Source organism: Zea mays, chromosome 8, assembly GCF_902167145.1.
Source record: "Zea mays cultivar B73 chromosome 8, Zm-B73-REFERENCE-NAM-5.0, whole genome shotgun sequence".
Lineage (NCBI taxonomy): Eukaryota > Viridiplantae > Streptophyta > Magnoliopsida > Poales > Poaceae > Zea > Zea mays.
The window spans coordinates 3,944,253-3,971,115 of NC_050103.1; the positions used below are offsets into that span (position 1 = coordinate 3,944,253).

At 46.4% G+C, this 26,863-nt stretch overlaps 1 protein-coding gene across 2 annotated transcripts; it reads right to left on the bottom strand.

Moving 5' to 3' along the window:
• Nucleotides 1–4,653: 4,653 nt before the first annotated feature.
• Nucleotides 4,654–8,635, bottom strand: LOC103634669 (serine/threonine-protein kinase-like protein At5g23170). Of its 2 annotated transcripts, XR_556847.3 has the most exons (3): nucleotides 6,743–8,635; nucleotides 5,247–5,537; nucleotides 4,654–5,070 (listed from the first exon to the last, which is right to left on the bottom strand). XR_556847.3 is itself a non-coding variant. In XM_008657267.3 (2 exons), the coding sequence occupies exons 1-2, from the start codon at nucleotides 7,981–7,983 to the stop codon at nucleotides 5,486–5,488; spliced, it is 1,293 nt and encodes a 430-aa protein (XP_008655489.1). In that variant the 5' UTR covers nucleotides 7,984–8,635; the 3' UTR covers nucleotides 4,654–5,485. The 2 variants fall into 2 exon arrangements, 1 of the variants encoding a protein (XP_008655489.1); XM_008657267.3 differs by having other exon boundaries at nucleotides 4,654–5,537.
• Between the last annotated feature and the right edge of the window lie 18,228 nt (nucleotides 8,636–26,863).

Genomic DNA, 26,863 nt, shown 5'->3' on the forward strand with positions numbered 1-26,863 from the left:
GGCATAAATCACCAAAAAGGGGGAGATTGAAAGGGAAATGTGCCCTTGGACCATTTCTAAGTATTTTGGTGATTGAGTGCCAACACAAGTGCTTAAATGTGAATCTATGCCCATGGATGAACAAAGTGCAAATCAAGAGCAAAGGTATGTTTCTAAGTCTTAGTACATTGGTTTTGTGTACTAATATACTTGTCTAAGTATCAGAAACAGAAAGAAGAAGAAAAGAGAAGAGTTGGCTGTGTACAGCCAAAAGGCTGTTTCGGTCTGGGGCACCGGACTGTCCGGTGGTGCACCGGACAGTGTCCGGTGCGCCAGGCTGGCTCGAGCGAAGTGGCCGCTCTCAGGAATTCGACGACGGCGTACGGCTAAAATTCACCGGACTGTCCGGTGTGCACCGGACTGTCCGGTAAGCCAACGGTCGGCCGGGCCAACGGTCGGCCGCGCAATCTGCGCGGGACACGTGGCCGAGCCAACGGCTAGAAGAGGGCACCGGACTGTCCGGTGTGCATCAGACATGTCCGGTGCGCCAACGGCTCTCTGGCGGCCAACGATCGGCTGCGCCGCTTAAGGAAAGAAATCGGGCACCGGATAGTGTCCGGTGTACACCAGACTGTCCGGTGCGCCCGATGACAGAAGGCAAGATCAGCCTTCCAGAATTGCTCTCAACGGCTCCTAGCTGCCTTGGGGCTATAAAAGGGACCCCTAGGCGCATGGAGGAGAACACCAAGCAACCTTAGAGCATTCTTGATCATCCACACTCAGTCTTTGCGCACTCGTTTGTCATTCTCAGTGATTCGAGCTCCGTTCTAGTGAGAACTTTGAGATAGTCTTTTGAGCTCGATTCGTGGCCGTGTGTGTGCGCATTTTGCTATGGATTTGTGTGTGTTGCTTCCCTCCCTTACTCCGTATTTCTTTGTGAATCTCAAGTGTAAGGGCGAGAGACTCCAAGTTGTGGAGATTCCTCGCAAACGGGATATTGAAAGGAAAAGCATAACACTGTGGTATTCAAGTTGATCATTGGATCACTTGAGAGGAGTTGAGTGCAACTCTCGTCCGTTGGGACGCCACAACGTGGAGTAGGCAAGTTTTGTACTTGGCCGAACCACGGGATAAACCACTGTGTCTTCTCTGTGTTGATCTTTTGTGGTATTGTGTTTTGTTGAGACTCATCTCTAGCCACTTGGCGATTATTGTGCTAACACTTAACAAGTTTTTGTGGCTATAAGTTTAAGTTTCACAGGATCACCTATTCACCCCCCCCTCTAGGTGCTCTCAATAGCTCACTATTTAAGTTTGCAAAAGTTTCAAATTTTTCTAGCAAACCTTTGTAATCATTTTGAGAGCTAACTAACTTATTTTTCAAAATTTTAAGTTGAGCTTTTTGCTTAGTGCAAACATCCTGGAAAAATTCTACGGCTTCCGCAAGCTCATCTAGAGAGGGCTTTCCCTCACCTTCATCATCACTACTACTTTCATCACTAGAGGATGAAATGCTTTTGTTACCTCTTGCCATAAGACATTTGTGTGATGACCGTGATGATCGTGACGAGGACCGGTGGCTGCGCGCCCTTGGAGGTTCATCTTCACTTGAAGAATCATCCCAAGTTCTAACACTTGTTAGCGCCTTGCCTTTGCTCCTCTCCTTTTTGGGCTTGGCCATATTTGGACAGTTGTCCCTGAAGTGGCCCTTCTCCCCACATGCGAAGCATCCTCTCTTCCTTTGCTTTTTCCTGTCAATGTTAAAGAGAAGATCCTCGACCTGCAGGGGCACACCCATTAGATTAATCTTGCGGATCATCCTCATTACCTTTCCGACGCGTCGGATTGTTTCTTCGTCCTCGGAGGATGATGTGCATGGTTGATTATCTTCATCATCATCACTTTCTTCTTCTTCCTCTTCTTCACTTGAGGAACTTGGAGTGAGAGCCTTCTTTTTGCCCTTCCTTTCATCACATGCAAAAGCATATGGCCTTGAGGAAGTTGGCTCCTCTCCCCGACTCATTTTTCGCGACATCTCAAAGGCCGCGATTTTCCCAATCACAATGGTCGGGGTCATGTTGCTCAAATCCTCCATGTTGTGAAGGATGGTGATGATGCTCCCATATCTTTGTTGTGGTAGCAGGGAGATAATCTTCCTCACAATGTCCACATCACCTAGCTTATTAATGCCAATAGAGTTGAGCTCATTGATTATTAGATTCAAACGAGAATTCATGTCTCTAACAAGCTCATCATCTTTCATGGCAAAAGAATTATACTCATTTAAGACTAGGCAATGTTTTTGCTCACGGACATTGGATGTGCCGTCATGGAGCTCATGCAATTTTAGCCAAATCTCATTAGCAGTTTTCAAGGTAAATACTTGATTAAAAATATCCATGCTAAGAGATTCATACAAGCAATTTTTGGCTCTAGCATTTAAATGAATTTCTTTTTCCTCACTCGTGGTGGGTTTCTCGGGATTCTTGAGGGGTTTCATCCCGTCACGAGTGACTCTCCAAACACCTAGATCAACGGCCTCTAGGTAACAAGCCATTCTAGCACTATAATAAGGGAAGTTAGTGCCATCGAAGTGTGGTGGCCTATGGGTATCCATCCCTTCCTCTAAAAAGCGTCGGCTCTTTTAGCGGTGAAGCTAAAGCGTTTCAAATGAGCCAAACCGGGCTTTGATACCACTTGTAGGAAACGGGTGACGCCTAAGAGGGGGGGTGAATTAGGACTTCTAAAGCTTTTACTAAACTAGGCCACAATTAAATCCCTAGAGCAAAATCTATGCAAATAATCAAAACTAGAATGTGCAAACTAGGTTTTGTCTAAGTGTTGCTATCTCTACCGCAAAGGCTAAGTTTCAATCTACACTAAATAAGTATGACTACAAGATTGAAACTTAAATGCTTAATGTAAATGCGGAATGTAAAGAGCTAAGTAGAGAAGCAAACTCTCGTGGATGACGCCGGTATTTTTACCGAGGTATCCAGAACCACGCAAGGTCCCGACTAATCCTCGTTGGTGCCCCTACGCAAAGGGAAGCCCACGCGAGGGCCAAGCACCACGGTCGAGTAACTCCATAGAGAGCCACGGGCCTTCTCCATGCGCAAGTGGTGCTCCGCTTCCGGCTCCTCTCGGACGCTCCCTGCCGTCTCCACTATCGAGCTTCCGGCCGAAACGCCGCGGGCCTCGTTCCCTTCGGTACACGGTGGCGGCCGTGACACAAACGCGGTTGTCACGGTCTCGCAAGACTCTCACCCCACTCGGTACAATTACAACGGCTCGCGCAAGAGCCGAGGGGTTGTGTGGTTTTACAAAACTCACTCAACTAACTAGGGTTCACCTAGAGCAAGCGCTAAAGCGGTCTAACTAACCTAAGCACTTCGCAAAGCACCTACGCTAATCACCGAGTGATTCTATTAAGCACTTGGGTGTTTGAGCTCTTGGAAATATGCACTATGTGTCTTGGTATGTTGCTTGGGCTCTCACACTTGAGAATGGCCGGTTGGGGTGGTATTTATAGCCTCCACACCCCAAACTAGCCGTTGGACAGAAAGCAGCAGCTTTCTGTCGTCGGGTGCACCGGACAGTCCGGTGCACCACCGGACATCAGTGTCCGGTGCACGCCACGTCAGCCGATCGTTGGCGCCTGTAGCAGTCGACCGTTGGATCCGACCGTTGCCGTCTGCCCGTTGGCACACCGGACAGTCCGGTGCACATCGGACAGTCTGGTGCTACAGCCAGAGAGTGCCTATCTGCGGCCTCTCTGCGCAGACTGTCCGATGCCACACCGGACAGTCCGGTGCACACCGGACATCAATGTCCGGTGCGCCACCAGGCACTGGCTGACAGCCCACTTCTTGGATTTCTTCGCTGATTTCTTCGGGCTTCTTTTGTTCTTGAGTATTGGACTCCTATGCATCTTTTTATGTCTTCTTTTGAGGTGTTGCATCCTCATTGCCTTGGTCCAATTCTCTTCGCATCCTGTGAACTATAATTATAAACACTAGCAAACATATTAGTCCATAGGTTGTGTTAATCATCAAACACCAAACTCAATTAGCCAAATGGCCCGGGGTCCATTTTCCTTACACTAAGCACCAAGACTTCGATTCCACGCATTTGTTTCTTCGTGATAGCATCTAGAGCTCTTGTTGAGTTGTGAACTCGTCGGGTTGTGTTGCGAGCTCTTGTTGCGACTTGTGTGCGTGTTGACATTCTGATTTTGTGTCTTGTGTGCGTTGCTCATCCCTCCCTTACTCCGTGCTTCTTTGTGAACTTCAAGTGTAAGGGCGAGAGACTCCAAGTTGTGGAGATTCCTCGCAAACGGGATTAAGAAAAGCAAAGCAAAACACCGTGGTATTCAAGTGGGTCTTTGGACCGCTTGAGAGGGGTTGATTGCAACCCTCGTCCATTGGGACACCACAGCGTGGAGTAGGCAAGCGTTGGTCTTGGCCGAACCACGGGATAACCACCGTGCCATCTCTGTGATTGATATCTTTGTGGTTATTGTGTTTTGTTGAGACTCCTCTCTAGCCACTTGGCGATTATTGTTCTAACACTTAACCAAGTTTTTGTGGCTTAAGTTTCAAGTTTTACAGGATCACCTATTCACCCCCCCTCTAGGTGCTCTCACTTTTCCCTCTCTTAAACGGTCACTTAGACTGGTTGAATGTTTCTTAATCTCGATGGTCACTTAGACCCCGCAAGGATCACCACACAATTAGGTGTCTTTTGATAGCTTTACAAGTCATTGAGAGCTTAGAAGGAGAGAAAGAATGCACGATCAACAAAGCCAAGCAACAAGAGCAATAAGAAAAACACAAGATCACACTCTCTCTAGACTTTCTAAGACACTAATCACTAATGATCACTAGTCACAATTATGACACTTGGAGGAGCTTGGGAGGTTTGAATGTGTCTTGGAGTGATGTGCTTGCTCTTGTATTGAATGTAGATGAGTGGAGTGTTTGGATGATTGAATGGAGGTGGTTGGAGTTGTATTTGTAGCCACCAACCACTTCCTAGCCATTGCCCACTTTATGCCAAAAGCGGACGGTTTGCGCTCCTAGCCCGGATGGCCTGCCAATGCACATCAATGACTGAAATCGCAACGGTCAACAGTAACAACTATATCAACAGCTATAAGTGCATTAAATGTGTCGTCAAATGTAAGAAAAAAGCAGTCGTGGACGGTCCGGGTCCGGCCATGCACCCCGGACGGTCCACGAGGACACTAAAAATAAATTTTATCGAACCTGGCACCTTCTAGTTTTTCTGGTTTTCAACGGGCGGACGATCCGTGCTTGAGGGTCGGACGGTCCGAGCTTGGTCTCGGATGATGCTCTTCTCTCCATCGGACAGTCCGTAGTAGGAATATGATTCCAACATAGTTCCTGTCCGAGGTGAATAGAGGTGCCGCGGACGGTCCGACGTTAGGGCCTAGACGGTCCGCGTACATGTGATTTCTCTAAAAAGCTCTCATGTCTGGAATAATCTATGTTATTCCAAACAATCGACTTAGAATTGTGATAGATAGACTTATGCACCTGTGAAACAATCAACTAGGCAAACTAGTTAGTTCATTAGGTTGTGTTGGTCATCAAGCATCAAAATCAACTTAGAGGAAATGGTTAAGGCCATTTTCCTTTCAATAATCCTTCACAATTGTGAAAAGAAAAGTACAATTACGATATACAGTTCCCAAATTGAGTTTAGTTAAACTACGAAGACTATAGTTCAGTTCCAGTAAAAGGAAAGTGCTTCATTGGTAGAGAATGAGGCTAAAAGAAATGCTCGCAAGACTTGACGATTTTATCTGAGAACTAGATCTGCAGACGTGGACATTGTTCCAAGACCAAGAATTCCAATGTTTTCTCTGGAGGACATTGTGCTGCATTTGGAATGCTTGGTTAAGGAAAATACTCTAGGTGAGCTGACATAGTTAAAAATGGCCAACACTACTTTTTAATCACCGAAGTTAGCTGGTAGTACAGAACAAAAATCAATCAGTGCATATTAGGAGATTATGAAACATCTGGCATTCAATTTGCTTGCATCCCTGGCGTCTGTCTATCCTTCTCTACATTAAAGAAACCAAGAGCCAAAACTAAAGCAGGTTAATGAACAGATTAACAAAAAGTAGATACGGATTTGGATTTTTATATGTACAACGAGTAAAGCTGTTTTCATGGGGCCGTGGCCGACTGGCCGTGAGTGCATGAGATCAGAGGCTAGGTAGCTTAGATTAACTTGATGGCACCTTTATTCCGTTCTCACTAGCTCTTTTTTTTTTGTTTTGCACTCACCTTTTACGGTGTTGTCAGTGTAGATCAGATCAAGGAGCTACCCGCCGGCAGCTTTTCTACGGTTTGCATGCATGCAGCATGCGTGCAGCTGCCAGTTCACTGTTCACATCATGGCCATCTCATGCCTAAAGCAAGAAAAAGGAGGAGTCCTTCTGATGTTTTAGTCTACCAGTACCAGTTCTACAGATCGATGCCGTAGGCCTCATGCATGCCATGCCATGCCAGCGTGGGTTCATTTTTGCTACCTGAGCTACCCGTGCCCAGATTATTGTCCAGCTCCAGCCGCCTAACAACCACGTACGTACGCGTCTCTTGCACGAGGTGAACAACGATCAAATTAAACAGCCGTAGATTAGTCAGTCAGTCAGTCTCCTAACTGCGCGCTGTGACAGTAACAGTAGCAAGCAACAGTAAACATCCGTCCAAAGGTTTTACCAATCAACTACCTGAAAACGAGATCCAATTCGCTCTCGAATCGAGCCAACGCGTCCTCTTCTGCTTTCGAGTGTGCCGCCGCGCCGCTCACCATGCCGTTGTTCCGCGACGAGCCGTCGCGATCGGGTGCTACTGCTAGTGCTACGCCGCCGCCGGAGTGCTCGGCGCACTCGACCTTGGTGGCCGTGGCCCGCACCCTCCTCTTGCTCCTCCGCCGCGCGCGCTGGCCCCACGACGCGACGCGCCTGCACACCCGCTCCACCACGCCGCCGTCGCGGTGGCGCCGCCACCCGGCGCTCTCGAGCGCGCCGCGCAGCTCGGACACCACCTCGTCCATGGCCGGCCGCAGCTCCGCGCTGTCCGACACGCACCGCGCCGCCACGGCGAGGACGCGGTCCGCGCACGCCGTGGGCGGCGCGGCCACCCTGCCGTCCAGCACCTCCCGCGCGCGCCCGGCGCCGATCAGCGGCGCGGCCCAGGACACGATGGACGACGGGCACGAGTCCACGTCCATCACCCTGCGCCCGCTCACCAGCTCCAGGAGCACCACGCCGAAGCTGAACACGTCGCTCGCGGGGCCCAGCCGCCCGGCCTCCGTGTAGCAGGGGTCCAGGTACCCGATCGTGCCCGCCGGGGCTGGCGCTGGCGCTGGCCCCGCCGACGCCGAGCCTTCTCCTTCGTCGTCGTCCTGGACGCTGACGGCGAGGCTGAAGTCCGCGAGCCGGGCGCGGCCGTCGCGGCCGAGGAGGACGTTGGCGGACTTCACGTCCCGGTGGATGACGCGCGGCGCCGCGGCGTGCAGCGCCCGCACGGCGCGCGCCACGTCCAGCGCGATCTCCACGCGGCGCGGCCACGGCGGCGGCCTCGGCGACCGGTGCAGCAGGTCGTGCAGCGACCCGTTGGGCATGAACTCCATGACGAGCAGCGGAGGCAGCCGAGGCCCCGGCGCGGCGGCGCCGGCGGGGGACGACGAAACCCCGACGATGCCGATCACCCCCGGGTGGCGCGGGGCGGCCGAGAGCACGGCGATCTCGTTGCCGAGCTTGGCCTCCCCCTGCGCGTGCGACGGCCGCTTCACGGCGACGACGGCCGTCCTGCCGCCTTCTTCCTTCAGCCTGGCCCTGTACACGCTGCCGTGGCTGCCCTTTCCCACCAGGTTCTTGGCCGCGAACCCGCCCGTCGCCGCCTCCACCTCCTCGTACGAGAACTCCTTCATGGCTAGGCTAGCAGGTGCAGCTATGGCTGCGGGCATTGCGTGTTGCTGGAAGAGGGGGCTAGGACCTAGCAATGGAAAGCAGTTCGTTAGCGGCAAGCAAAGCAACTAGAGGCAGGGAATAAAGGGCAAAGAGGGGGGCAAAGGCGGCAAGGATCATCAAAGGAAGAGGAGGGTGTGGTAAAGTTGATCATTGCAGTTTTTTTTGAGAGAGAAAGATTGCTCTAATCTAGAGAGAGAAAGAGGGTGATGATGATGGTGCTGTTGCTCTGGTCCCCTAAAGAACATATTTTGTCTTCTCAAGGAAAATGCCAACAGTACGTAGAGAGAGAAAACAAACCTAACACACCAAGCAATGAGATTGAACGCTAAAGTGGCTTACTCGCTGTTTCCCTCCTCTTGTGATTTTCTTCTCCCTCTCTTTCCTCTTGTGATTTTCTTCTCCCTCTCTCTCTCTCTCTTCCTATTCCTTTTTTTCTTTCCTTCTCTCCTCTCTCTCTCTCTATATATATTGTTTATCTGTCATCAGCAGACGGTGCATGGGAGTTCTTGGACCTGAAATTGTTGGAGTCATGCCGGCCGTCATGGAGTGGTTGTGCTGGGTCTGCTGGCCGCCGGAAGGGCCTCGCAGCAAGCGAACAAATCTGCAGCAGAGAATGTTTATCTGTCATGAGCTAGGGAACGTTTGCAGGTGTTGACTGTTGTGTGGGCTGGTTGAGCACGCACTTGGACTGCTGCGGCCATGAAAATACATTGCCGTCCCTGCCTCCCTGGGGTCGCGGATGATGCCCTACGCACCCAAATCTGATTGGAACCCTAAAATACCATGCTTGCAATCGCAACATGTATCATCCCCTGCTGGAAGCAGGAAAAGCGTGTTTTGCACTAGTACACACAGGCACACAGCCTCTATAGTGGCGGTTCTAGAGACGTTTTCACTGGCGCTTTTCAGTGCCGCCAGTGCTAGGGGCCAGTGGACCATTTCCACTGGCGGTTATTCTAGAACCGCCAGTGGAAATGTTATTTTCACTGGCGGTTTTCTTAAGCAACCGCCAGTAGAAATGCTATTTCCACTGGCGGTTTTATACCGCCAGTGGAAATGGTGGAAATAGCATTTCCACTGGCGGTTTGTTTTATTTAGCCGCCAGTGGAAAGTTTTCCCGCCTTTTTTAAATTTTCAATCAGTACTGAAATTTATATATATTTACACACAAAAAACATATACATATATATATATATATATATATATATATATATATATTGATATTGATAAACATGTAGTATTGATATTAAAAGCAACATGGAATTAAATTCTATCATACATTTATATACATCAAAGTCTTGTTTACAACCATGTATGCATCACACATTATATACATCAAAGTTTTCACTTAAGCTCTAATAACTATCTCGGCTAAGAGATAGTCTACTAATTTCTGTTAGTATTCTAAACTCTGGCAAAGCTAATGTTCCGGAAGCATCATGATATTTCCCTTCTGCGGGAATGACCTCTTTCAATATGAATGTGCACAGGTCCTCAACTATGCCATACAATGCACCTTCAGTCAAGTTCTTCGGGCTTCCTTGTTGAAATTGCTGTAAAGGAAGTTTATAAACATCATCTATTTATACTCAATAATAACACATTTGCATCTTTAATGACATAAATACATACGTGACTATTACTAATAATACCTTGCCAGGGTTCGTGATGTATCGCCCGTTCATTCTCATGAACTCGCATACGTAGAACCCACATAGGACCGATCCGGGTGGTTGCTTGTGGCACTACATAACGGGAGATTGGTTATTTAGTTGCAACATTGTCCTATGTACGTACATGTATGATATGTATTCATAAATTCACATACTTACCGGCCAGTTATAATGGATGTCTAGTGACGCGCCTTTTTTTGGACGTGTCGTACTTTCCACCATGTAGCTTATAAAACCTAAATGCCCTGTGATCTCAAATAGAATCACCATGTTATTCTACAATTCTCATCGTTATAAGTATGCATGCATAGAAAAGGCTTACAGCTCTAAGATGCTGAGGAATTTTGAATAGGCCGAAGGCTCGGTGTGCAAGGAGTCGAGCACCAGCACCTTTCCAACCTTAGGATAAATGAAGAAGCATATCCAGTGGTCCCTGTACGAATCAAACTTGTGATACATGTGTATTGAAATTATTAATTTTATTTATGCAAAATCACACTTACTTAAAGTTGTACGGGGCCACTATGGATTCCCTGTCTTGAAATTGAAGCATTGCGTGTCCTATGTAGGTGGCGTATCTTGCTTCAAAATCCTTCTTCAGATCCTAGATACGCACCTCAATTTCTTCGTCTGTTAGCCCCTGTAATGCTTCGTTGCCTTTTCCGATTCTAAAAGTGTGGTTATCCTCGCATATCTTTATTGGGTTGAGATACCCAACCCTTTTACTGGCACTAGCATTGGGATTGGTACCATAAAGGATCTCCTGCTGATCATGTTGCATTCCGCAACACACACGTGCATGTCAGATATTGAAAATTTATACAACTCACTAATAATAACACATATATGTGGAGTATGAGTGACACTTACAATGCAAATATGGTTACAAGTTGCACGTCGAGTCTCTGAAGGTTCATCATTAACCACATGTCCTCGAATGTAACAACGACTTTTTGATTTGAACCAATAAAAGCATGGGCTGGTATATTAACACTGATGGTGTCGATGCCAACTGAAGATGCCCGCATGTACCAATCATGCAACCTTTTAATATTAGCCGGGACCTTCCTTAGTTTCTCAAAAGTGAGTAGTGGTCTGCCCGGCACATATTTTTTAGGCACGTTTTTATAATCTGCCTTAGTTGGCTTCTTTATCTTTGCGGCCATTGCCTCAGCCTTTTTTGTGGACTCCTCGAGATCGGCCAAATCAACAGTGTCTGACGTGAGGCTCCGTCCAATCCCTTTCAAAAAACGAACAGTGCCAGCAGTGGATTTACTCTTCTTTTTCTTATCATACGGGGACACTACTTTTGGTATAGAAACTTTAGTTTTCTTTGATGGTCGTGGAGATGGCTGTGGAGAAGGTGGATCCCTGAAGGGCGATGTATGTGGCGGAGACGGTGGGCCACCATGAGGATGAGGAGAAGGAGGGTCAGAAAGAGGATGAGGAGCAGCATGTGAAGTTTGAGGAGGTGATGATGGATGTACAATAGGAACATCAATTTGAGAAGGCAGAGACGGTTCGGCCTGCGACGAATTCGACCAATCAACCAATTCGACATCCCTTCGAGGCCAAAGGATAAAATTCTTGATAGCTTGTCCAAGTGTCTCGATACCTTCGAGCCCAGGGATGTCTAGCATGTCGTCCTCGTATCCTTGGACGACTGTCGTCACTTCTACCCTGCAATATTCTTCTGGAATGTCATTTCCATGGAACTTGCGTCCTGGGATCGCAAGGCCTGTGGCTACTTTCCTTGTACGCTGATTGTTAATACTGAAAGTCGCCTAGAGGGGGGGTGAATAGGGCGAAACTGAAATTCTCAAAAATAATCACAACTACAAGCCGGGTTAGCGTTAGAAATATAAACGAGTCCGCGAGAGAGGGAGCAAAACAAATCGCAAGCAAATGAAGAGTGTGACACGCGGATTTGTTTTACCGAGGTTCGGTTCTTGCAAACCTACTCCCCGTTGAGGAGGCCACAAAGGCCGGGTCTCTTTCAACCCTTCCCTCTCTCAATCGATCCCACAGACCGAGTGAGCTTCTCTTCTCAAATCACTTGGGAATCAAACTTCCCGCAAGGGCCACAACACAATTGGTGCCTCTTGCCTCAATTACAAGTGAGTGTTTGATCACAAGAAAGAATCAAGAAAGAAGGAAGCAATCCAAGCGCAAGAGCTCGAAAGAACACAAGCAAATCTCTCTCTCTAGTCACTAGGGCGTTGTGTGGAATATGGAGAGGATTTGATCTCTTTGGTGTGTCTAGAATTGAATGCTAGAGCTCTTGTAGTAGTTGGGAAGTAAAGAACTTGGATGCAATGAATGGTGGGGTGGTTGGGGTATTTATAGCCCCAACCACCAAACTTGACCGTTGGCTGGGCTGTCTGTTCGATGGCGCACCGGACAGTCCAGTGCACATCGGACAGTCCGGTGCCCCCGCCACGTCACCAGTGCCGTTGGAAATCGACCGTTGGAGTTCTGACTTCTGGGCCCGCCATGATGTCCGGTGGCGCACCGGACACGTACTGTAGAGTGTCCGGTGCGCCAGCATGCGCGTGCCTGACCTCTGCGCGCGCTGGCGCGCAATAAATGCGCTGCAGGGAGCCGTTGGCGCCTGAAGTAGCCGTTGCTCCGCAGATGCACCGGACAGTCCGGTGTACACCGGACAGTCCGGTGAATTATAGCGGAGCGGCTGGAGTGAAAACCCGAGGCTGGCGAGTTCCTGAGGCCGCCCTTCCTTGGAGCACCAGACATGTCCGGTGCACACCGGACAGTCCGGTGAATTATAGCGCGAGTGCCTCTGGAAATTCCCGAAGGTGGCGAGTTCGAGTTGGAGTCCTCTGGTGCACCGGACATGTCCGGTGGTGCACCGGACACTGTCCGGTGGCACACCGGACAGTCCGGTGTGCCAGACCAGAGGTGCCTTCGGTTGCCCCTTTGCATTTTTGTTGAACTCAACACTTGGTCTTTATTGGCTAAGTGTGAACCTTTGACACCTGTATAACTTATACACTAGAGCAAACTAGTTAGTCCAAAGATTTGTGTTTGGGCAATTCAACCACCAAAATTATTTAGGAACTAGGTGTAAGCCTAATTCCCTTTCAATCTCCCCCTTTTTGGTGATTGATGCCAACACAAACCAAAGCAAATATAGAAGTGTATAATTGAACTAGTTTGCATAATGTAAGTGTAAAGGTTACTTGGAATTGAGCCAATATAACTACTTACAAGATATGCATGGATTGTTTCTTTCTTATTTAACATTTTGGACCACGCTTGCACCACATGTTTTGTTTTTGCAAACTCTTTTGTAAATCCTTTTCAAAGTTCTTTTGCAAATGGTCAAAGGTAAATGAATAGGATTTTGCAAAGCATTTTCAAGATTTGAAATTTTCTCCCCCTGTTTCAAATGCTTTTCCTTTGACTAAACAAAACTCCCCCTAAAGGAGATCCTCCTCTTAGTGTTCAAGAGGGTTTTGATATATCATTTTTGAAATACTACTTTCTCCCCCTTTTGAACACAATAGGATACCAATTGATAAATACTCTTGGAAAACACTAAGTTTTTGAAATTGGTGGTGGTGCGGTTCTTTTGCTTTGGGCTCATACTCTCTCCCCCTTTGGCATGAATCGCCAAAAACGGAAGTATTAGAGCCCTCGAAGTAATGTCTTCCTCTTTGGTCATAAACAAATGAGTTAAGATTATACCAAAGATGAAGTCCTTTTGTTCTCTCCCCCAGAGATGGAGAGTGGCTTGGAGCGACGGCGAAGGATGGGTTGCGGAGTGGAAGCCTTTGTCTTCGCCGAAAACTCCAATTCTCTTTCAATATACCTATGACTTGATTTGAAATAGACTTGGAAACACATTAGTCATAGCATATAAAAGAGATATGATCAAAAGTATATAAATGAGCTATGTGTGCAATCTAACAAAAGAAGTTGCGGGAATCAAGAATATTGAGCTCATGCCTAAGTTTGGTAAAAGTTTGTTCATCAAGTGGCTTGGTAAAGATATCGGCTAATTGATCTTTAGTATTAATGTAAGCAATCTCGATATCTCCCTTTTGTTGGTGATCCCTAAGAAAATGATACCGAATGGCTATGTGCTTAGTGCGGCTATGCTCGACGGGATTGTCGGCCATTTTGATTGCACTCTCATTATCACATAGCAAAGGAACTTTGGTTAATTTGTAACCGTAGTCCCGCAGGGTTTGCCTCATCCAAAGCAATTGCGCGCAACAATGGCCTGCGGCAATATACTCGGCTTCGGCGGTTGAAAGAGCGACCGAATTTTGCTTCTTTGAAGCCCAAGACACCAAGGATCTTCCCAAGAACTGGCAAGTCTCCGATGTGCTCTTTCTGTTAATCTTACACCCCGCCCAATCGGCATCCGAATAACCAATTAAATCAAAAGTGGATCCCCGAGGGTACCAAAGCCCAAACTTAGGAGTATAAGCCAAATATCTCAAGATTCGTTTTACGGCCGTAAGGTGGGATTCCTTAGGGTCGGATTGGAATCTTGCACACATGCATACGGAAAGCATAATGTCCGGTCGAGATGCACATAAATAAAGCAATGAACCAATCATCGACCGGTATACCTTTTGATCCACGGACTTACCTCCCGTGTCGAGGTCGAGATGCCCATTGGTTCCCATGGGTGTCTTGATGGGCTTGGCATCCTTCATCCCAAACTTGCTTAGAATATCTTGAGTATACTTCGTTTGGCTAAGGAAGGTGCCCTCTTGGAGTTGCTTCACTTGAAATCCTAAGAAGTACTTCAACTCCCCCATCATAGACATTTCGAATTTCTGTGTCATGATCCTACTAAATTCCTCACAAGTAGATTCGTTAGTAGACCCAAATATGATATCATCAACATAAATTTGGCATACAAACAAATCATTGTCAAGAGTTTTAGTGAATAGAGTAGGATCGGCCTTGCCGACTTTGAAGCCATTTGCAATAAGGAAATCTCTAAGGCATTCATACCATGCTCTTGGGGCTTGCTTTAGCCCGTAAAGCGCCTTAGAGAGCTTATAGACATGGTTAGGATACTCACTGTCTTCAAAGCCGGGAGGTTGCTCAACATAGACCTCTTCCTTGATTGGTCCGTTGAGGAAGGCACTCTTCACGTCCATTTGATAAAGCTTGAAGCCATGGTAAGTAGCATAGGCTAATAATATGCGAATTGATTCAAGCCTAGCTACGGGTGCATATGTTTCACCGAAATCCAAACCTTCGACTTGGGAGTATCCTTTGGCCACAAGTCGAGCTTTGTTCCTTGTCACCACACCATGCTCATCTTGCTTGTTGCGGAAGACCTATTTGGTTCCTACAACATTTTGGTTAGGACGTGGAACTAAGCGCCATACCTCGTTCCTTGTGAAATTGTTGAGCTCCTCTTGCATCGCCATCACCCAATCCGCATCTTGGAGTGCTTCCTCTACCCTTTGTGGCTCAATAGAGGAAACAAAAGAGTAATGCTCACAAAAATGTGCAACACGAGATCGAGTGGTTACCCCCTTATGAATGTCGCCGAGAATGGTGTCGACGGGGTGATCTCGTTGGATTGCTTGGTGGACTCTTGGGTGTGGCGGCCTTGGTTGTTCGTCCTCCTTGTCTTTATCATTTGCATCTCCCCCTTGATCGTTGCCATCATCTTGAGGTGGCTCATCCTTTTGATCCTCTCCTTCATCAACTTGAGCCTCGTCCTTATCATGGGTTGGTGGAGATGCTTGCGTGGAGGAGGATGGTTGATCTTGTGTATTTGGAGGCTCTTTGAATTCCTTAGGGCACACATCCCCAATGGACATGTTCCTTAGCGCGATGCACGGAGCCTGTTCTTCACCTATCTCATCAAGATCAACTTGCTCTACTTGAGAGCCGTTAGTTTCATCAAACACAACGTCACAAGAAACTTCAACAAGTCCTGAAGACTTGTTAAAGACTCTATATGCCCTTGTGTTTGAGTCATATCCTAGTAAAAAGCCTTCTACAGTTTTAGGAGCAAATTTAGATTTTCTACCTCTTTTAACAAGAATAAAGCATTTGCTACCAAAAACTCTAAAATAGGAAATGTTGGGCTTTTTACCGGTTAGGAGTTCATAGGATGTCTTCTTGAGGATTCGGTGTAGATATAACCGGTTGATGGCGTAGCAAGCGGTGTTGACCGCCTCGGCCCAAAACCGATCCGGTGTCTTGTACTCATCAAGCATGGTTCTAGCCATGTCCAAAAGAGTTCGATTCTTCCTCTCCACTACACCATTTTGTTGTGGCGTGTAGGGAGAAGAGAACTCATGCTTGATGCCCTCCTCCTCAAGGAAACCTTCTATTTGTGAGTTCTTGAACTCTGTCCCATTGTCGCTTCTAATTTTCTTGATCCTTAAGCCGAACTCATTTTGAGCCCGTCTCAAGAATCCCTTTAAGGTCTCTTGGGTATGAGATTTGTCCTGAAAAAAGAATACCCAAGTGAAGCGAGAATAATCATCCACAATAACTAGACAGTACTTACTCCCGCCGATGCTTATGTAAGCAATCGGGCCGAATAGGTCCATGTGTAGGAGCTCCAGTGGCCTGTCGGTCGTCATGATGTTTTTGTGTGGATGATGGGTACCAACTTGCTTCCCTGCTTGGCATGCGCTACAAATCCTGTCTTTCTCAAAATGAACATTTGTTAATCCTAAAATGTGCTCTCCCTTTAGAAGCTTATGAAGATTCTTCATCCCAACATGGGCTAGTCGGCGGTGCCAGAGCCAAACAATGTTAGTCTTAGCAATTAAGCAAGTGTCGAGTTCAGCTCTATCAAAATCTACCAAGTATAGTTGACCCTCTAACACACCCTTAAATGCTATTGAATCATCACTTCTTCTAAAGACAGTGACACCTACATCAGTAAAGAGACAGTTGTAGCCCATTTGACATAATTGGGATACGGAAAGCAAATTGTAATCTAAAGAATCTACAAGAAAAACATTTGAAATGGAATGGTAAGGAGATATAGCAATTTTACCAAGACCTTTGACCAAACCTTGTTTTCCATCCCCGAATGTGATAGCTCGTTGGGGATCTTGGTTTTTCTCGAAGGAGGAGAACATCTTCTTCTCCCCTGTCATGTGGTTTGTGCACCCGCTGTCGAGTATCCAACTTGAGCCCCCGGATGCATAAACCTACAAAACAAGTTTAGTTCTTGACTTTAGGTACCCAAATGGTTTTGGGTCCTTTGGCATTAGACACAAGAACTTTGGGTACCCAAACACAAGTCTTGGAGCCCTTGTGCTTGCCCCCAACATATTTGGCAACTATCTTACCGGATTTGTTAGTCAAAACATAAGATGCATCAAAAGTTTTAAATGAAATGTTATGATCATTTGATGCACTAGGAGTTTTCTTTCTAGGCAACTTAGCATGGGTTGGTTGCCTAGAGCTAGATGTCTCACCCTTATACATAAAAGCATGATTAGGGCCAGAGTGAGACTTCCTAGAATGATTTCTCCTAATTTTGCTCTCGGGATAACCGGCAGGGTATAAAATGTAACCCTCATTATCCTGAGGCATGGGAGCCTTGCCCTTAACAAAATTAGACAATCTTTTAGGAGGGGCACTAATTTTGACATTGTCTCCCCTTTGGAAGCCAATGCCATCCTTGATGCCCGGGCGTCTCCCATTATAAAGCATGCTACGAGCAAATTTAAATTTCTCATTTTCTAAGTTGTGCTCGGCAATTTTAGCATCTAGTTTTGCTATATGATCATTTTGTTGTTTAATTAAAGCCATATGATCATGAATAGCATTAACATCAACATCTCTACATCTAGTACAAATAGATACATGCTCAACAATAGATGTAGAGGGTTTGCAAGAATTAAGTTCAACAATCTTAGCATGAAGAATATCATTTTTATCTCTAAGATCGGAAACTGTAACTTTGCAAACATCATAATCTTTAGCCTTAGCAATTAAATTTTTATTTTCTACTCTAAGGCTAGCAAGAGAAATATTCAATTCTTCAATCCTAGCAAGCAAATCATCATTATTATCTTTAGGATTGGAAGTTGAAACAATGCAAACATGAGAATCAACCTTAGCATTTAAACTAGCATTTTCATTCCTAAGGTTGTCAATTATCTCACGGCAAGTGCTTAGCTCACTAGATAATTTTTCACATTTTTCTACTTCTAGAGCATAAGCCTTTTTAACCTTAACATGTTTCTTGTTTTCTTTAATTAGACAATCCTCTTGGGAGTCCAAAAGGTCATCCTTTTCATGAATAGCACTAATCAATTCATTTAATTTTTCTTTTTGCTCCATGTTAAGATTGGCAAAAAGAACACGCAAATTATCCTCCTCATCACTATTATTATCATCACTAGAAGACTCATATTTAGTGGAGGAGTTAGATTTAACCTTCTTCCGTTTGCCGTCCTTTGCCATGAGGCACTTGTGGCCGACGTTGGGGAAGAGAAGTCCCTTGGTGACGGCGATGTTGGCGGCGTCCTCGTCGTCGGAGGAGTCGCTTGAGCTTTCGTCGGAATCCCACTCCCGACAAACATGGGCATCGCCGCCCTTCTTCTTGTAGTACTTCTTTTTCTCCTTTCTTCTCCCCTTCTTGTCGTCGCCTCGGTCACTGTCACTTGATATAGGACATTTAGCAATAAAATGACCGGGCTTACCACATTTGTAGCAAACCTTCTTGGAGCGGGACTTGTAGTCTTTCCCCCTCCTTTGTTTGAGGATTTGGCGGAAGCTCTTGATGACGAGCGCCATCTCCTCATTGTCAAGCTTGGAGGCGTCGATTGGTTGTCTACTTGGTGTAGACTCCTTCTTTTCTTCCGTCGCCTTGAATGCGACGGGTTGAGCTTCGGATGTAGATGGATCATCAAGCTCGTTGATCTTCCTCGAGCCTTCGATCATGCACTCAAAACTTACAAAATGCCCGATTACTTCCTCGGGGGTCATTTTAGTATATCTAGGATTACCACGAATTAATTGAACTTGAGTGGGGTTAAGGAAAATGAGAGATCTTAGAATAACCTTAACCATTTCGTGGTCGTCCCACTTGACGCTCCCAAGGTTGCGCACTTGGTTCACCAAAGTCTTGAGCCGGTTGTACATGTGTTGTGGCTCCTCCCCTTTGCGAAGCCGGAACCGACCGAGCTCCCCCTCGATCGTTTCCCGCTTGGTGATCTTGGTGAGCTCATCTCCTTCGTGCGCTGTTTTGAGCACATCCCAAACCTCCTTGGCGCTCTTCAACCCTTGAACTTTGTTATACTCCTCTCTACTTAAAGAGGCGAGGAGTATTGTTGTCGCTTGAGAGTTGAAGTGCTCGATTTGGGCCACCTCATCCTCATCATAATTCTTGTCCCCTACGGATGGTACCTGTGCACCAAACTCAACAACATCCCATATACTTTTGTGGAGTGAGGTTAGATGAAATCGCATTAAATCACTCCACCTAGCATAATCTTCACCATCAAAAGTTGGTGGTTTGCCTAATGGGACGGAAAGTAAAGGTGCATGTTTAGAAATGCGAGGATAGTGTAGGGGGATCTTACTAAACTTCTTACTCTCTTGGCGTTTAGAAGTTACGGAGGGTGCATCGGAGTCGGAGGTTGATGTTGATGAAGTGTCGGTCTCGTAGTAGACCACCTTCCTCATCCTCTTTTGCTTGTCCCCACTCCGACGCGGCTTGTGGGAAGAAGATTTTTCCTTCTTCTCTTTGTGGTGAGAAGAAGATTTCTTCTCCTTCCCTTTGTTGGAGGAGATCTTCTTCTTCTCCTTCCTCTTGGTGCGGGACTCTTCCGATGAAGTGCTCCCGTGGCTTGTAGTGGGCTTTTCGCCGGTCTCCATCTCCTTCTTGGCGTGATCTCCCGACATCACTTCGAGCGGTTAGGCTCTAATGAAGCACCGGGCTCCGATACCAATTGAAAGTCGCCTAGAGGGGGGGGGGTGAATAGGGCAAAACTGAAATTCTCAAAAATAATCACAACTACAAGCCGGGTTAGCGTTAGAAATATAAACGAGTCCGCGAGAGAGGGAGCAAAACAAATCGCAAGCAAATGAAGAGTGTGACACGCGGATTTGTTTTACCGAGGTTCGGTTCTTGCAAACCTACTCCCCGTTGAGGAGGCCACAAAGGCCGGGTCTCTTTCAACCCTTCCCTCTCTCAATCGGTCCCACGGACCGAGTGAGCTTCTCTTCTCAAATCACTTGGGAATCAAACTTCCCGCAAGGGCCACCACACAATTGGTTCCTCTTGCCTCAATTACAAGTGAGTGTTTGATCACAAGAAAGAATCAAGAAAGAAGGAAGCAATCCAAGCGCAAGAGCTCGAAAGAACACAAGCAAATCTCTCTCTCTAGTCACTAGGGCGTTGTGTGGAATATGGAGAGGATTTGATCTCTTTGGTGTGTCTAGAATTGAATGCTAGAGCTCTTGTAGTAGTTGGGAAGTAAAGAACTTGGATGCAATGAATGGTGGGGTGGTTGGGGTATTTATAGCCCCAACCACCAAACTTGACCGTTGGCTGGGCTGTCTGTTCGATGGCGCACCGGACAGTCCGGTGCACACCGGACAGTCCGGTGCCCCCGCCACGTCACCAGTGCCGTTGGAAATCGACCGTTGGAGTTCTGACTTCTGGGCCCGCCATGATGTCCGGTGGCGCACCGGACACGTACTGTAGAGTGTCCGGTGCGCCAGCATGCGCGTGCCTGACCTCTGCGCGCGCTGGCGCGCAATAAATGCGTTGCAGGGAGCCGTTGGCGCCTGAAGTAGTCGTTGCTCCGCAGATGCACCGGACAGTCCGGTGTACACCGGACAGTCCGGTGAATTATAGCGGAGCGGCTGGAGTGAAAACCCGAGGCTGGCGAGTTCCTGAGGCCGCCCTTCCTTGGAGCACCGGACATGTCCGGTGCACACCGGACAGTCCGGTGAATTATAGCGCGAGTGCCTCTGGAAATTCCCGAAGGTGGCGAGTTCGAGTTGGAGTCCTCTGGTGCACCGGACATGTCCGGTGGCACACCGGACAGTCCGGTGTGCCAGACCAGAGGTGCCTTCGGTTGCCCCTTTGCATTTTTGTTGAACTCAACACTTGGTCTTTTTATTGGCTAAGTGTGAACCTTTGACACCTGTATAACTTATACACTAGAGCAAACTAGTTAGTCCAAAGATTTGTGTTTGGGCAATTCAACCACCAAAATTATTTAGGAACTAGGTGTAAGCCTAATTCCCTTTCAAATACCATATCTTATAACTAGTGTGCATGCCACAGGCCTTGTGATGTCATCAACTGGATAGCGGACCTTATTTCCCGTTGACGCGACAGAGCTTGGGATGGTCGTACCCTCGGTGGCAGCCGGCGTTTGAGCTGCTGGAATTATTTGCATCTGTGGAGTGGTCATCTGTTGAACAGACATCGCACCCGCCATCGCCAATTGCTGCATCGATTCTGGAGGAGGATTTGATAGCATTTCAGACATCAGGCCTTTGAACTCTTTCTTGGCCTCCTCCTTAAAATAATTTGCCATCTCTTCCTTGTATCGATCACGTTTCTTGTACAGACCTTCCCATTGTGGTCCGAATCCTTCCTTCCATCCTTCCTTAGATGATATTCCTCGTACACGACCAGGATGCTCAGGGTTACCGAGACCAGCCGTTAGAATGTCTTTCTCCCTTTGCGGCTTAAATGTTCCTTCGCTCTGCTTAGCTGCAATTGCATATATGTTTTTTGCCGCTTCTTCGACAGTGGGATCATCAAAAGATACACCAGACTCAGTTTCCCTTGGTTTTCTAGCACGGATCCAATTAGCTGTCCTTTCACCGAGTTGCTCGGACAGCGTCGGCAACCCTGGAGCCTTCTTCTCGGCGTCTTCTTGTCTCCATTTAGGAACCTGACGCTTGTAACCACCTGTGCCAAGGTGGTGGCGGTATTTGTTCTTCTTAGACAGTTCTGAATTTGCCTCACTTAGATCTGAATTATGCTTTCAAACACGTTCTTCTGAACGTGCATACCATCGATCGCATGCCGCACATCTAACTCTTTCCAGTAAGGCAAGTACTCGAAGAAAATAGACTTTTTCTTGAATATAGCCCCCGGAGCTGGTTTGACATCTTTCCTTGTTTTTCCGTCTTTTGTCTTCTTCCCGAAAACAAACTTGATATTCTTGACTATTTCAAAAACTCTATGACCTTTATTGTTACCCGATGGAGCAGTAGAATGTAGTTCACCATCATTGTCAAAGTACTTATCCATCTTTCGCATGCGGTACCTGTGTCCTTCCAATAAAAAGCGTCTGTGCCTCATGTACACTATCTTCTTAGATGCAGTAAGGGACACATAAGCAGTTTCATCAATGCATACTGTGCAACCAACCTTTCCCTTAAACTGGCCTGATAATGTGAAGAGTGCAGGGTAATCGTTGATCGTAACAAAAATAATTGCTCTCAACGTGAATGAATCTTTACGATACTCATCCAACATTTGAACACCCGTTACCCACAATATTTTCATATCCTCCATTAAGGGCTCTAAAAATACATCCATATCAACTCCAGGTTGTGTAGGTCCAGAAATAAGCATGGTTAGCAAAATGTACTTCCGTTTCTGCATCAACCATGGAGGAAGGTTGTATATGGTGAGGATCACTGGCCATGTGCTATGCTTGCTGCTCCTTTCAGCAAATGGATTCATTCCATCAGTACTCAGTGCGAACCTAACATTTCTTGGTTCATCGGCAAAGTCTCGGTGGTTCTCATTGAAATCTTGCCACTGCTTCCCATCGGCTGGATGTCGAAGCTTCCCATCGTTTTTGTGCTCATCAGAAGCATGCCAGCTCATAAGTTTGGCATCCTCAGGGTTAGCGAACAAACACCTCAATCGATCGACGACGGGGAGGTACCACATCACCAAAGCAGGAATCTTTTTGAGCGCATAATAGTCTACTTCTTCTTTTTCTTTGCTCGTGGATTTTGAAGTCTTCTTTTTGGCTTTCTTTCGCTTCTTCCCTTTAGACACAGATGCAACACACTCTTCCTCTCAATAGTCTTTATTCGTCTTGTACCTACTTGCACCACACTTTGGGCAGCTCTCCAAGTCTTTATAATCATCACCTCGATAAAGGATACAATGATTTCTACACGCGTGGATCTTCTCCACGCCCATAGTGAGTGGACTGATTAGTTTCTTTGCATAGTACGTGTTAGCAGGCACTTTGTTCTCCTTTGGAAGCATGTCTGCGACAATACTCAAGAACGCATCGAAGCCAGCATCAGACAGACCATATCTAGCTTTTAACATCAACAACTTTAACACAGACCGGAGCATCGTGAACTCTTTGGTACAACCCTTAGACTCGTCGTACAAAGGCTCTTCTGCTGTCTTCTTCAGGGACTCCATACCTTTCATGAAGAACATCGATGGATCTGTATGACGACGCAACATTGCCTCTAACAACTCTGCATCTTCCTCGTCCATAAAATTTGGCAGAACATGGGTTCTTTCACGTTCATTTCCTCCGGCGTAACCATGATCAGTAACATTTGGCACTACATGTTCGCTCTGTGGAAGAGGTTGTTGTGTCTCGTGAACGAACTGAAAGCTGTCGTCGATGTTCGCAGGGTTTCCAGCTGTATAAGGCGAAGAGCTACCCTCTCCATGCTTTGTCCAAATTATGTAATCCTTCACAAATCCTCGGCATACCAGATGAGATATGATTTGTTATGTGTCATCAAATACAACAGCATTTTTGCAGTCCATGCATGGACAATATATGTGCTTTGTCTTTGTTCTCCAAGCATGGTTCTTAGCGACAACAATAAACTTATGGACCTCAGATATGTATGATGGATCTAGCCTTGATAAGTTATACATCCAGGATATCCTCTCCATCATCACCTGTAAAAAAAGTAACATAAAACACATGGTGAAACCCTATATCCAAAAATGTGGCTAAAATGTGAAACCCTCTCTCTCTCTCTCTCTCTATCCTCTCTCTCTCCTCTCTCTCCTCTATATCTCTCTCTCCTCTCCTCTCTCTCTCTCCTCTCTCTCTCTCCTCTCTCCCTCCTCTCTCTTCCCTCTCTCTCCCTCCTCTGTCACTAGAATGCCCGTTCTTGCAGTGTTTAAATACTACGTCGTCTCCTGGCTTCGCGTCTCTCATCACCATTGGTGTGAAGTTCTTTCACAAGTATCAGATCTGGTGATAAACCATGACTGGGAAAAAGACCACGGCTTCTCTATGGAGGATGAGCAAGAGGCGGGCTTCTCTACGGCGGCACTCCAAAGAAACTAAGGTGGTGGTGGAGGATGAGGAAGAGGCGGGGTTGGAGGATGAGGAAGAGGCGATTGTGACACTATCCATGGAGAAGGACGCGCTGGAGTGCGACATCTGCTGCCTACCCTTCCAGTCCGAAGTTTTGGAGGATGAGGAAGAGGCGGGCTTCTCTATGGTTTGTAGTTAGACTACTTTATCTCTTCCAATAAAAGTAGTTAGACTACTTTATCTCTAACACATGGTGAAACCCTATATCCAAATGTGGCTAAAATGGAGGAAAAATGAACAAAATTTGGCAAAAGAAACATAAGCCAAACTTTCCTAGCAACTAATAAACATAAGCCTAGTTTCAAAATGTAGTTAAAATTGAGCAAAAATAAACAATAACTGACAATTGAAACATAATTAAACCAACCTTCCATACAACACATTCACCATTCATAAAGCAACTAAATATGTGTTATGGATAAACTTATTTGAGAACTAAACATGAAAAAGGAGAGGGAATAGACAAAAACTAACCATCTTAAGCAACCTCATTTGAGGAAATAGAGAAAATTACCTAGCTATACTCTTCTCTCTCACATGTAAAACCCTAGATCCAAAATGTGGCTAAAATTGAGCAAGAATGAACAAAAATTGACAAAGAAACATAAACCAACCTTTCTTATCCACCTTCTTCCAAGAAATGAAGACCAAAACCTCCCCCCTTATATTTTTGTGAAATCTGGACCTCCAAAATCGCCTCCAATGGAAGCTGGCTGCGAGCATACAGTTCACTGTCGGGGGGAAGAAGAGGGCTATTTATAACAGACAGTTCACTGGCGGTTGGCTTGAAAAACCGCCAGTGGAAACCAATTTCCACTGGCGGTTATCTTAACACAACCGCCAGTGGAAATAGGGTATTTCCACTGGCGGTTCTGTTACACCAACCGCCAGTGGAAATTGGTTTTCACTGGCGGTTATGTTACACCAACCGCCAGTGAAAACATCCTATTTCCACTGGCGGTTGTGTTAAGATAAGCGCCAGTGGAAATGGGTTTCCACTGGCGGTTCCAAAGCCGGGCCCACCTCGTTCTTTTCACTGGCGCGCGATAACTGAAACCGCCAGTGATAATTTATGGGTGCCGCAGGCTATGAGCTCTTTTCTACTAGTGTTGGCTTACAAGGTAGGGAATGCATTGATCCTAATGGCTATGTCCGTAAAATCTGAGACCCTATTCAAGAAACATAGCAATGTAAAACTTCTCATTTATTGCATTGACACAGGAATAAAAAAATATCAGAAACCATTTCTATTTGACCTTAATTTTTTACTTAAACAACATATTCTTCTAGTATTTTTAAAATTAATTCTTTAATAATATGTTCGTATTCAATAGGTTAGATTCTGTGGTGTCTATGATCAATTCCTAAGTCACTAGAGAATACCAATATGTAGCTGGAAAACTTCGATAATGAATTGATCTAATCTACTGAGAGGTGTAGGATAACATACCTTCGTTGTTCTTCGGTGCAACAGCAATGGTGGTGGCGTCTTCTTGCATCGTAGCAACAGGTGTGCCTTTACATTCACACCCCGCGGGAGCCCCATCTTACCGCGCTCAAGTGGATCCTTTGCTACCTCTGTGGATCCATCGACCATGACATTCTCCTTTGACCCTCCTCGACATCGGAGCTCGTGGTCTACACTGATGACCCGACACGCGTCGGTCCACTTCCGATTATATCATGTTCCTAAGCGCCAACCTCGTCTCTTGGACCGCCAAGCGGCAACTCATTGTCTAGAGCGTCCCTTTTTCTTTTCTTTTCTTTTGTTTTGTTTTTTGTTTTTCTTTTCTATTTCCTTTATTCTTTCCTATTTTAAATCCCAATTTAGGTAGGGATGTTAAATTCAAATATGCACAGAACCCAAAAATCCAAAATGATGCAAATCATGTATCCATTTATTATTATATTCCTCTATTATTATAGAAGGCTTTATCACACGTAAACCTAATAAGGAGAAAATCATTCAATAATTAAGAACCCTTATTTCTATTCGAGAGGATCATGACTCTTTAACAAAACATAAAGTAAAAAAACAACCCTAGTATTATCTCTTGAATATTTAGTGCCATACAATTACCAATTCAGGGTTTACAGCTTATGTCGTGTTTCTGAGCACCAACCTCGTCTCCTAGGCCGCCAAGCGGCAGTCCATTGTCTCTCGCTCCAGTGCTGAGGCCGAGTACCGCGTTGTGGACAACGGCGTGGCTAAGGCCTCCTACCTCCGCCAGTTCTCTAGGAACTCCACAGCCATCTCCAGCGCGCCACCCTCGTCTACCGTGACAACGTCAGCGCGGTCTACGTCTCCACCAATCCCATGCAGTATCGGAGCACGAAGCACTTGGAGATCGACATTCACTTCGTCTATGAGCGTGTCGCCGTCGGTGACGTTTGGGTTCTCAACGTCCCGACTACGTTGCAGCTTGTCGACATGTTCATCAAGGGACTGTTGTCGAGTGTTTTCCCGAATTTCGATCCAGTCTCAACAGGGTGTTAGCACCTTGTTAGGGTTTTGGGTTTCTCTTCTTGTAATTACCTATATACCCCATGTGTAATGGGTCTGGCCTAGCTATTCGATCTATATTAATACAGACCCAACTCTTTAGGTTAGGTTTCATTCTCCAACCAATAGGAATGAGCAGACAGTAGCGGTGGCCGGCTGGTCGCAATGGCAATTGATGAATAAGGAGACGCTCCAATTTTGCTTGCAGGGGTTGCCTATTAGCTATTAGCAAGGAAATCATTCTTGCACAACAATCCTCCCAATCCTGTTAACCTGGGTGGTGGTGTCGTCGGCTATGGAAGGATTTCATCCGATTTTTGTTGACCTGGGTGGTGGTGTCTGGTGTCGTGGGCTGTAGACGTTCCAGTTTTGTTTTCGCGCATCC